At 38.1% G+C, this 12,814-nt stretch overlaps 1 protein-coding gene across 2 annotated transcripts in view; it reads left to right on the top strand.

The window, feature by feature from the left end:
- Window positions 1-12,814, top strand: part of ABCB7 (ATP binding cassette subfamily B member 7) — a 68,144-nt gene that overhangs the window by 38,931 nt on the left and 16,399 nt on the right. For both annotated transcript variants that reach the window (XM_084640286.1, XM_084640287.1), the window contains 9 exons: window positions 3,555-3,687; window positions 4,146-4,414; window positions 5,511-5,599; window positions 5,691-5,778; window positions 7,641-7,815; window positions 9,623-9,780; window positions 10,336-10,499; window positions 10,683-10,812; window positions 11,290-11,461. In XM_084640286.1, the coding sequence (XP_084496412.1) occupies window positions 3,555-3,687; window positions 4,146-4,414; window positions 5,511-5,599; window positions 5,691-5,778; window positions 7,641-7,815; window positions 9,623-9,780; window positions 10,336-10,499; window positions 10,683-10,812; window positions 11,290-11,461 (1,378 nt within the window). The remainder of the gene's footprint in view (window positions 1-3,554; window positions 3,688-4,145; window positions 4,415-5,510; window positions 5,600-5,690; window positions 5,779-7,640; window positions 7,816-9,622; window positions 9,781-10,335; window positions 10,500-10,682; window positions 10,813-11,289; window positions 11,462-12,814) is intronic.

The raw sequence follows: 12,814 nt of genomic DNA, 5'->3' as shown, positions 1-12,814 counted from the left end.
TATAAGGAATAAACTGTTTTAGTTAGAAATAGAACTGCAGAGATTGTTTTAAGTGTACTTTAAAACATCGTACAGTGTAGCCCATGGAAAAGTAAAATCCTTGCAGAGGGATTTGTAAGAATCTGCAGCAAATCAGGGCAATCTACATTACAATTTTTTTTCATTTTTACTGAATAGGGTCTCCCAGGAAAACCTGCATTTTACAGTGGTGGTCATCACTGTTACACAGATGGTATAATAATGTGCCTTATTAAAAACTAAATACTACAGAAAATTGCGTTTCAAGACAAGTAACTCCAAAGGGAGTGACAATATTTTTCTGTTTGTCTGAAGGGTATGTGTGGAAATCTGGATTCCAAAACTATATTTCTACTTTAAAGCTTCAAAAATCTTTAACACATCCCCAGTTCTTCAGGGTTGTTGGTTTTTTGTTTGTTTTTTAGTGCCTCTGAAGTTTATCTTAACTACAATGATCTGTTTATTCTTTCTCTGCCAGCTACTGGAGAGGTCAGTCACTATAGCCATTTAAGAGATGATATTGGCTTTTTGCATACAAGTTGAGGTTTGCATCTTTATTATTATGAAAAATTCCACAGTTGCAAACTATTGGAAAGGGAGAGGTTTCAGAGTAGCAGCTGTGTTAGTCTGTATTCGGAAAAAGAAAAGGAGTACTTGTGGCACTTTAGAGACTAACAATTTATTTGAGCATAAGCTTTCGTGAGCTACAGCTCACTTGATCGGATGCATTCAGTGGAAAATACATTGGGGAGATTTATATACATAGAGAACATGAAATAATGGGTGTTACCACACACACTGTAACCAGAGTGATCACTTCAGGTGAGCTGTTACCGGTGGGGGGTGGGGGGTGGGAACGGACCTTTTGTAGTGATAATCAAGTTGGGCCATTTCCAGCAGTTGACAAGAACGTCTGAGGAATGTTGGAGGGTGGGGAATAAATATGGGGAAATAGTTTTACTTTGTGTAATGACCCATTCGCTCCCAGTCTCTATTCAAGCCTAAGTTAATTGTATCCAGTTTGCAAACTAATTCCAATTCAGCAGTCTCTCATTGGAATCTGTTTTTGAAGTTTGTTTGTTGAAAAATTGCAACTTTTAGGTCTTTAGTCGAGTGACCAGAGAGATTGAAGTGTTCTCCAACCGGTTTTTGAATGTTATAATTCTTAATGTCTGATTTGTGTCCATTTATTCTTTTACGTAGAGACGGTCTAGTTTGACTAATGCACATGGCAGAGGGGCATTGCTGGCACATGATGGCATATATCACATTGGTAGATGTGCCGGTGAACGAGCCTCTGATAGTGTCCCCTGAATAGATATGTGGACACAGTTGGCAATGGGCTTTGTTGCAAGGATAGGTTCCTGGGTTAGTGGTTCTGTTGTGTGGTGTGTGGTTCAGGTTGGGGGGGCTGTCTGTAAGCAAGGACTGGCCTGTCTTCCAAGATCTGTGAGAGAGATGGGTCGTCCTTCAGGATAGGTTGTAGATTCTTGATGATGCATTGGAAAGGGAGTGAGAGTTGCGGATTTGGTGCCCAGTCCTGCACTCCTCACTGGGAGTAAGAAGCTTATCATGAGCAAGGAATTAAGGATTGGGCCTTCTGTCAGAATTTGCTATGAGCTAACCAATAAAAAGCATCTAGATATTCTCTTTCCTGGGTTATCTATATCATGATGTATTTTGGGTTTTTTTTAAACAGTTAAGATTTAAGCAAATTATGGTTCCTTTTTTAGAAGTAAAAATAATAACCCATACGAAATCCCTTGAAATAATTTTCCTTGAATCCTATCAAAAACTGGCACCTTCAAAACTCCGTTTTTCTTCCAGTGGACAGACTTCTATCGTCCCCTTTGCTAACAATTCTTATCATTGTAAACTTTTCCAACGTCAGATGTTTTTAGTGTGTGTTGTAAAAACCTATTCTTAAACTTGTGCTGCAGTGCGAATTTATCCCTTTTTACTGAAAACTTTAGTGTTCATTGCTTGGATGTCTGGTTAGTCTGTACAGTCCCTAACACAATGGAGCCCAATCAGGATTAAGGCCTCCAGATGCTGTTACAGTACTATGGATTTGGAGTGGAGAGCTGGAGTTTTTGTAACTGAAGAGGGGCTGGTCTGCTTTATTTACCTATCACCTCTCCTGATACAAACTATATAACATACACTGAAAGTTGATAGGTGATCTACCTGTAAGATTAATTTGTTTTTCATTGCCTTTTTTTTCTAGTTGCAAAGCATCTATGCAAAGTCAGTTCATTGTAAAGGTATTTTAACATCTGGCGTGTGTTAAAGATATTGAGTCGTAAGACATCTGTTCAGTTGCTAAGAAACTCATATATCTTAGTTTGAAACCTTCATTGTTAAAAGCAGTTTAAATCCCTGAATAATTTTATCAGTCGGAGATAAAATTAAGGCTGTTGACAGTAATGTCTTTATCGTTGGTATAAATGAATGGTATAATAATGGAACATTAACAAGATTTGGGATATTTGTTTTCTTAAGCCTTACAGAATCTTCGCATGTTTTAGCTCTTAATGTATGCAAGTGAAAATTCTGAAGATAAATCCTTTATCAACTTAACCAGCCTTTTTCTTTCTTATATGTACAGGAAATTCCATTGTTTTCCCCCTCTTACAGAATATTCAGTAGCATACCATATATGCTATGATTTGAATATTTCACGACAGTGACATGTTACATAATGCATTTGTAGATTGTAAGGGAACTATGTTGCATTACTGTGGAGAATCATTAGATTAACCTCAGTAAAATGATTAAACTTTGAAATCACCTTGAAGATTGAGAGCACCGTATAAACAAGAAGTAATATTACTGTTGGACAAAACAAAGGGCCGACCTCTCAACTTTGTTTGAAGTCAGTGGGAATTTCAGGTGTTTAACATCTCTCAGAAACTGGTCCAGAGTTAACTATTTTTTTTATCAGTAGCTCTTTCCACTGACCATTTCCACTGTGTTATCTTGCAGTATTTGTAGCAAAAATTCTTTAATAATAGAATATCAGGCTTGGAAGTGACCTCATGAGGTCATCTAGTCCAACCCCCTGCTCAAAGCAGGACCAGACCAAGTACCATCCTTTATTTTATTTTATTTTTGCCCCAGATCCATAAATGGCCCCCTCAAGGATTGAACTCACAACCCTGGGTTTAGCAGGCTAATGCTCAAACCACTGAGCTATCCCTCCACTGTGCAGTCTTGATACTTTATAGTCTCTGTTTTGCCATTGTTTGAATGAGTCTTCATAATGAATTCAAGTGTTTTTACAGTAAACCATTTAGTTAGGATGAAAGCTGATATTTAAAAGGAGCCAGTGGGATGCATAAAGTAATCCTTCTGTCTTGGAAGGTCAAACTTCCTAATGCGGAGAATATTATTTTTGAAACCAGGAGAGCCATCCTACTGGCACTAAGTGGTTAATAATGAAATGCAATAGTTGTAGTTAATGCAAGGGAAATATGTATACTTTATAAATAAACATTTTAGCACATCCTAGGTAATTGCTGTTTTTATGCTTTTAGGGCATGAATATAGTGGTTCCCTTCATGTTTAAATATGCAGTAGACAACCTCAACCAGATGTCTGGAAACATGCTGAACCTGAGTGATGCACCACATACAGTTGCAACCATGGCAACAGCTGTTCTGATTGGCTGTAAGTGTGATTCCTTAATCTGTCGACAGGTGTTGACTTTCCTCAGTAAGGTTTTGGAATATTAGAGCTCATGACCTTTTTAGCTGCGAAGCATTGGAGATGGTTATTCTAATATTATATTCTCCTACTTTTGTTGATATCCAGCCTTCTGTGGCCTTAGTTCTGTTACCCCAGTTCTGAAAAAAATGGTGCTTATAGAAATTATTTCCAATAATGAATCCTCCTTTAACAAGTTGACCCACCCCAGTACATTTATACAAACAGCCACATTAAAAATGAATAAACCCCAAAAGTACATGAAATCTTGGAGCAATAAATGCTATGATTTACCCTTAGCATGAAAGCTGTCGTATATAGGGGAGGAACAACATCTTCTGTCATATTTCTTTATCAAGGCAGTTTTGGAGTTGAGTAAAATAAGTGACTTTAAAAAATGTTCTTTTATTATCCTTCTTCAGATGGTGTGTCAAGAGCTGCGGCTGCCTTATTTAATGAAGCTAGAAATGCAGTATTTGGGAAAGTGGCCCAAAATTCTATCAGAAGGATAGCAAAGAATGTCTTTCTCCATCTGCATAACTTGGATTTGGGTTTCCACCTGGACAGGCAAACAGGAGCTCTGTCAAAAGCTATTGACAGGGGAACAAGGGGCATCAGCTTTGTGCTGAGTGCTTTAGTATTTAATCTGGGACCCACGGTGTTTGAAATGGCACTCGTGAGTGGAATTCTGGTAAGTGTTACTTTTTCATGAGGCATCCTGTAAATTGGAAGGATCAAGTCTCACTTTTTGGAAATAATATCAAACGTTTAAGTGTTTTTGCAACAAAACTTACTAAATAAACACAGCATTTGCAAGGTAGCTGTACTGAAAACTTAAAGGAGAGCACACTATCAGTTTGAAGTTTAGTCATTTTAAACTTGTTTGTTTTAAGCTAACTTTAGGAACAATACATGCCTCTGAATACCCTTCTAATTTGTAGTTTTTAGTCACATTTATATGGTTTTTTAAAAAATGTTTTTTGTCTCTCCTGTTGTATGGAAAAACCCATGAAGTCAAAAGGGCAAAATGACTATACATAAATTTGTGTCACATGCGTAAAGTAAACAAACTGGATGAATATAGGAAAAAAGCTATGAGTTTTCAATTTAATTTTTAGCCCTTTGTCTTCAGTAGTATTTTTTTTTGTTTGTGTTGTCCCTTATCTTGGATTATTACATGAATATTTGATTCTACACCTTACAAACATTTTTGTTTAAATAATTTGATCAAATGTTTCAGCCTAGAAAGTTGTGAATTTTTGTCTTGCTATCATTTGATTATATTCACCCTGCCAGAGACACCAGGCTTGATACCCCATTCATCTGCATCTCTCGCAGCCTTCTATAGCCTTTCTCTCACACTGTCTCCAAAAGCTATGCATACTAAGAGTGGGTCATAGTGGGAACATCCTTCCAAGGCCACTACTCTGTCAGTCAAGACCCACCTTTTTTGCAAAGCCTTCAAGAAATTTGCAAACTAAGACACTTACTTTATTCTATTAATACAAAAAGTTTTTAAAACGCTTCCTTACCATTTTGTGCACTAGCCCTTGCTGAGTTGTTTCATTATCTTATTGATGTTACCGTTGTCCTTCCTTTGCCAACTCCCTTCCTGTTACCCTGGTTAGATCAAGCCTGATATTAATTTATAAGCTGTTCAGGGCAAGAGCTATGTCTTTTTTAATCTGCTTTGGGAGGGACCTACCCAACTTTTGGATGCTGTGATACTTTTGAAATAATATTGGTGTCCTAAATCATACTGATGATTAGCATTTTTTCCCCTCCAGTATTATAAATGCGGTGCACCATTCGCATTTGTAGCCCTGGGGACACTCGGTGCATATACAGCATTCACGATAGGAGTTACACAGTGGAGGTAAGGCATTCCTCAAAACAGGTCAGGATTTAAAGATTATTGTTCTCACTGCAACCAATACTCTTTGACTGTGAAAACCTTTATTTTACAGGACTAAATTTAGAATAGAAATGAACAAAGCAGATAATGATGCAGGTAATGCTGCAATTGACTCGCTGTTAAATTATGAAACTGTGAAGGTAAGACATTAAATCTCTTTTTACCATCTTTAACACTATGGTATACAATATAATTACCCACTAACATCTATATATTCAAAGTGAGTTTAGGCGTGTTCAGTTTGAGAGAGCAACTTTTAGTATCAACCCCTGTTCCCTATTCTCCTTCATTTTTTGGTTTACAATATCCTCCACTTTTTGGAACGCCATCTCCATTTCCTGATAGAATCATAGAATATCAGGGTTGGAAGGGACCTCAGAAGGTCATCTAGTCCAACCCCCTGCTCAAAGCAGGACCAGTCCCCCAACTAAATCATCCCAGCCAGGGCTTTGTCAAGCCTGACCTTAAAAACCTCAAAGAAAGGAGATTCCATCACTCCCTAGGTAACCCATTCCAGTGCTTCACCACCCTCCTAGTGAAAAAGCTTTTCCTAATATCCAACCTAAACCTCCCCCACTGCAACTTGAGACCATTACTCCTTGTTCTGTCATCTGCTACCACTGAGAACAGTCTAGATCCATCCTCTTTGAAACCCCCCTTCAGGTAGTTGAAAGCAGCTATCAAATCCCACCTCATTCTTCTCTTCTGCAGACTAAATAATCCCAGTTTCCTCAGCTTCTCCTCATAAATCATGTGCCCCAGCCCCCTAATAATTTTTGTTGCCCTTTTGTTGCAGTTAAAACAGTATCTAAAGAATGATAAAGTCTGGTGAATAACTTATTCCAGCTGTTCTCCAATTTTTCCTGTCTGTGGGAGCACTTTTGTAAAAGAGAGTTCCTCACATGGATTATCTTCTGTCATAATCCCCCAATGCATGGACCTCAAATGTGTTATGCTGCAGGAAGACTACCATGAAGGGACATGAAAACCATTGGTAGTCCATGGACCAAAGTCTGAGAACTGGATGCCCAAGCTAATTTCTAAACTGATGTGCAAGAAATGCTTCTTTGGGCATTTGTAGAAGCAGAAAGCTGGCCTGGGGGAGGTGTGTTGTTTTTTGGTGTTCGCTTCCAGCCTAAGTGAAGTGAAGCCATATGGTCACACATTTAGACCAATAATATGTTGTAAAAACATAGTTCTCTTAAAATGGATAATGGTCTCAACTAGGTAGTGTGAAAACTGTGTGCAGGGATTGACAAATCCATTCCTCAGTGACAAGTGGGAAACTTTTCTGTAGTGAGTGCTTGAGCCAAAAATGACAATTTCTGCAAAATTTTAAACTTTCATTTAAAACAAAACAAAAATCCCCTATCCTTCATGGTTGCAAAAACCATCTTCTGAATGTAAACCATTTTGATGGTGTCTTTCTGAGCCAGTAGATGGACAATTCTAGTGCATGTGCACTGTTCCGAACACCGTACCTCAATCACAGTATCTGCATGAAGAAGAGTAAATAGCAGCAGTGAAAAGGGACCAGCACAGATTCCTGTGGGCAGCCCCGAAACTGCCCAGAGTCATATCAGTTTCATGCTTCTACTGCTGTGGAGAAGGACCCATAAATGGAGATTGGATGAGGAGTAAAATCATGAAGACCTTGCCATCCTCACAGTATTAGGGAAGTTCTGGCAGATAGAGAAGATGGTCAACCAACACAAAAGATGAAGCACCTGAGCTAGGTCCAGGAACAGCAATCTGGTGAAGATGCCAGGTGGGCTCTGGTCTTCTCACCAGGTCATGGCCTTGGCCCTTGCTGGTTGGGCTTCTGTATCCTCACCTTTTGGACCTGTCTCTGGGTATTAGAGTTAATGTCACACCGAGTAGATATCGAATAAATTTTTGACTGATGTAACATGTTACAATGAATCTTATGTTTAGCTAAAGTACACTGACTCTAGTACATTTTTAAGAATGTCACACCTTTCTATCTTTATCTATCTTGTAGTATTTCAATAATGAAAAATATGAAGCCCAGCGATATGATGGATTTTTGAAGACCTATGAAAATGCCTCACTGAAGACTACCTCTACCTTAGCTATGCTGAACTTTGGGCAAAGCGCTATATTCAGCGTTGGCTTAACAGCCATTATGGTGCTTGCTAGTCAGGGAATCATTGCAGGTAATTGACCTGACTCTAAGTAAAATGCAAGTTCCCTTTTGCATTAATAACTGAACTGGATTAAAGTATTTTAGAAAGACTGATACTACTGCTTCTGATACTGTAATTATGAATTCTTGTTGTTTTGGGGATGGATGTTTCATTCTATTTTTTGGTAAAATTTTCTTCTAGTTTTTCTCTTTTTCATGTAGCTAACACTCTAATTGAGCTATCCTTGCCAGTAGTAAAACAAAATTCTAGAACAACATAAACATGGCTGCAGGATAACGTAAGATAATTTATGCTTACCTGTATTACTGGACTGCAGGCATTTTGAACTACATGCAATTTTTTTATCACATTTTTGGTTTTGACTTCGTCACAATGACAGTGGTTTGTTTTTTTTTAATTCTTTTTATCCCACTTTGTTTAATTCTTTTTGTTGGACATGGACATATCTAGCGTTTGTTTTATTGCTGGAATAGTGGGTGAGCATTTGCCTTCTCATCTGATACCACTGTATCTTCATTCTGTCATGTATGTATGTGGTAGTGAGACCTGTGCTTTAGAAACTGGTTCTCCTCTTTAAAGGAGGAGACCATATTATACTCGCAAATTCACTGACTCTAGAAGGTGAATAATCACTTGCATCTGTGACATTCTTAAAGTTAAATACAAGTATTCAGCAATTTAAAAAAAAATCCCAATCTGGAGTACTAACTGTATGAAAACCCTGTTCTGTTATGTTGTTTACAGGGCAACAGAAGCTTTCCATCTAATTGTCAGAATATTGCTCCATTGAAAATTATGACCATGAATTTAAATGTTAATTCTTTGTTAATGCAGTTCACACTTAGGGGCGGAGGGAGAGATCTTTTCTTGGACCTCCAATTTGAGTTTACAGAAAAATCATAGAATCATAGGACTGGAAGGGACCTCGAGAGATCATCTAGTCCAGTCCCCTGCACTCATAGCAGGACTAAAAGTATCATCTAGGTCATTCCTGACAGGTGTTTATCTAACCTGCTCTTAATCTCCAATGATGACGATTCCACAACCTCCCTAGGCAAATTGATTGCAAATTGATTGCTTAATTATTTGTTCCATTATCTTTCCTGGTACAGAAGTTAAGATGACTGGTTTGTAATTCTGTAATAGTCCTTATTTCCCTTTTTATAGATTGGCACTATATTTGGCCTTTTCCAGTCTTCTGGAGTCTCTTCAGTCTTCCATGACTTTTCAAAGATAATTGTTAATGGCTCAGATATCTCCTCAGTCAGCTCCTTGAGTGTTCTAGGATGCATTTCAGCTGGACCTTTGAATATCTTCCTGTTCAAAGTATTTGGTACTGAGTTCCTCATAGTGTCACACAGTATCCTAGGTGTGGTCTCACAAGAGCCACATAGAAAATTTCTGTTCCCTCTCTGGTCCATGAAATGATGCCCCTATATCTAGGTTCCACTGGTTGTTTCTTATCTGTATTTTTAAGGTCCTTAGAACTCATTGAAAAGAGAGAAACAGTGGCTTTTGCAACATCTCCCAGTCTAGAATTTTCTGTGATTTTATAACTATGCTATCAGCTTCTTTTTCCAAATAATTTAATATCTTAATGAAATCAATATAAGTGACGACTGTGGCACTTCACTGGACAAAGTGTGCTCCTCCAAGAATGATTTTTCTTTTGTGTTGTTAAACACTTGTGTCCTGTTGTAAATGTGGTATAGCACAGACTATGCTGGATTTCACACTAACAGTCCTAAATTATTTATGTGCCATCCTGGTAAAATACTTAACATAAATGCTGTCTCTCCCCTATCTTTGTTTTAAGGGAACTTGACAGTTGGGGATCTGGTAATGGTGAATGGACTGCTATTCCAGCTTTCTCTACCGCTTAACTTTCTGGGAACAGTGTACAGAGAGACTAGGCAAGCTCTCATAGATATGAACACCTTGTTTACACTCCTCAGCGTAGACACAAGAATTAAAGTAAGTACTTTAAAAAAAAGTTACCAAGTACTTCAGCATTAATAGAGTTTTTTTTTTTCCTGGCAATGTTCTTGCTTCATCCTCTGTTACCTTTTAGAGCTAATTTCTGTTTTACAAGGAGATGCTGTGTAAGGAAGCTCTGTTCATTCTGTTTGTTAAGTGCAGTTAGTAGAACAGCTTTTGCTTTTAACTTGCAGAGCCTTTTGGTAAGAGAGAATGTTATTTCACAGAGAAGCTGTATTGGTGTTGAGGTTTTTTTATTTTAGTGTTTCCACCATGCTCTTAAGTCTTTTAGTTGTAATTAATGATGCAGAATTTATTATGCAAAAAAGCTGACTAGAAGCTGAATGATCAGAAGAGAAATTTTTGACCTTCAGGGGAGGAGAGGAATGAAACACAATCTTCACGTGTGTGGCTGAAATAAATAATTTTTAACTAGTTAAAGCTAAAGCATCCGCCTTTCACTTTTTGAATTAGGAAATTGACTGTTAAGCTTGTTGAGCTGTTTGAAATACGTTCTGGGCAGTGTGTAAAGTGGCACTCTTTTTTTAATAGGACAAAGAGCTGGCTCCACCGCTGCACATCACACCACAGACTGCTACCATCGCCTTTGATAACGTGTATTTTGAATACCTTGAGGGGCAGAAAGTCCTTAATGGAGTGTCTTTTGAAGTCCCTGCAGGAAAGAAAGTGGCCATTGTAGGAGGTAGTGGGTCAGGGTGGGTAAATGGACTGTGCCAAATTCTGCATCATTGATTGGAGTTTGAAAATATGATTTTATTCTGCTTTTATTTTAAAAAATAAAAAAAATCTTTTTTTTCTGTGACACTTTTATATTGATTGAGCTTTACAAATGCTAAACTAAAATTTAACCTTTATTTCAACCCTTCTCTCAATTTTAGAAAAAGCACAATAGTCAGATTACTATTCCGCTTCTTTGAACCCCAGAAAGGAAACATTTATGTTGCTGGTCAGAATATACAAGACATCAGCTTGGAAAGCCTGAGAAAGGCTATAGGAGTTGTACCTCAGGTATAGTGGTTTATAATATCCCAGATGTTGTCCTTGATAGTGTAACTTTTGATATTCAGAAGCTCTGGTTCAAATGAAAGACAAGGTTCGCACAGTTGTGTTGTCAGGCTTAATTTGAAAGTCTCTCTTGCTTCAGTATTTCAGGAACCCTGGTAACTTTAATATTTGAAACATCAAGGAGATATTACTACTGGAAATGAAGAGGTTTCTTGCACGATGTTTTACATAGTCATTAACACTTGTTGTGAGATGGTAAAACTAGAGCATGTATTATAAAGATCTTAATTATTTCACTCAAAATATATTTTTAATCTGTTCAAGATATTGAAACATCTAATTACATTTTCCCAGAAACATTTTTCCCTTAAGGGCACAGTGGAAGAGTATAAGCTAATCTGTACTGGGTTTTTTTTTCCAACTTGCACCCATGAAGTATCAATCATATTTTCATGTTTAAAATACGCTTTACAATTGTAGGATGCCGTTCTATTCCATAACACCATCTACTACAACCTCTTATATGGCAATATTGGTGCATCAGCAGAAGAGGTGTATGCAGTAGCAAAGTTGGCAGGAATCCATGATTCTATTGCCCGAATGCCCAATGGGTACAACACACAAGTTGGTGAACGAGGACTCAAGCTCTCAGGTAAATCCATAAAGATGTACATTCTTTGCACCCTTTTCACTAGCTCCAAACTATGTACACAGTTCACACATCACCTCGAGATGTCATTAATTTGAAGTTCTTAGCTGGCATGTAATAAGTGTAGAGTTAAATATTAAAACCAGTGGCTCAAGATCTCTGTATTCTCGAAGGTATTTAAAGGAATATATTTTTAGGGGACATTAAGTAATGTTAGAATTACATAGACTTTTTTCCTTCTAGTATGGTGTGTGGGGGTCGTAGAAGAACATGTATGAATAGATTTGGAATGTCGGATGTGTTTGGTTTGATGGTGTGTGTTGCTGCTTATGTTGTGTTGTAGGTTTACACAAGTGTTGTAGACCTTCCAAGTTTGGATTTTTAAATATAAATGTGGAGCTACTACATATTTTTTTTTTTTTTTGAGTGAGCTCTGTTATGCGGTATCTCAGTACAGTACATTGGAAATTGATCCTTTTCATAGTAAAAGGGATTTTATAATTTTATGGTAACTTGCTATTTTGAATTCGATATAAATTAATACATGACGCATTGCATTCTGTCAGTTAAGGTTACTGGCTGTATAACACACCTAATACAAAACCTAGAAAAGCCAGTATCCGAGGGGTAGCCGTGTTAGTTTGGATCTGTAAAAGCAGTAAAAAGTCCTGTGGCACCTTATAAACTGACAGAAGTATTGGCACTTATGAGTACACATCTGGCTCCAGAAGCCTCCTGCTGCGAGCCAAGCCCAAGAAAGAAACCAACAGAACTCCACTGGCCATCACATACAGTCCTCAGCTAAAAACTTTCCAACGCATCATCAGTGATCTACAACCCATCCTGGACAACGATCCCTTACTTTCATAGGCCTTGGGAGGCAGGCCAGTCCTCGCCCACAGACAACCCGCCAACCTGAAGCATATTCTCACCACCACCGACACACCGCACCATGGTAACTCTAACTCAGGAACCAATCCATGCAACAAACCTCGATGCCAACTCTGCCCACATATCTACACCAGCAACACCATCACAGGACCTAACCAGATCAGCCACACTAGCACCGGTTCATTCACCTGCACGTCCACCAATGTAATATACGCCATCATGTGCCAGCAACGCCCCTCTGCTATGTACGTCGGCCAAGCTGGACAGTCCTTACGAAAAAGGATAAATGGACACAAATCAGATATTGGGAATGGCGATATACAAAAACCTGTAGGAGAACACTTCAATCTCCCTGGATACACATAGCAGATTTAAAGGTAGCCATCCTGCAGCAAAAAAAACTTCAGGATCAGACTTCAAAGAGAAACTGCTGAGCTTCAGTTCATTTGCAAATTTGACACCATC

Source organism: Lepidochelys olivacea (assembly GCF_965140295.1).
Source record: "Lepidochelys olivacea isolate rLepOli2 genome assembly, chromosome: 9".
NCBI lineage: Eukaryota > Metazoa > Chordata > Testudines > Cheloniidae > Lepidochelys > Lepidochelys olivacea.
The sequence above is the reverse complement of the archived record's forward strand: the minus strand, read 5'-3'. Positions and strand labels throughout refer to the sequence as shown.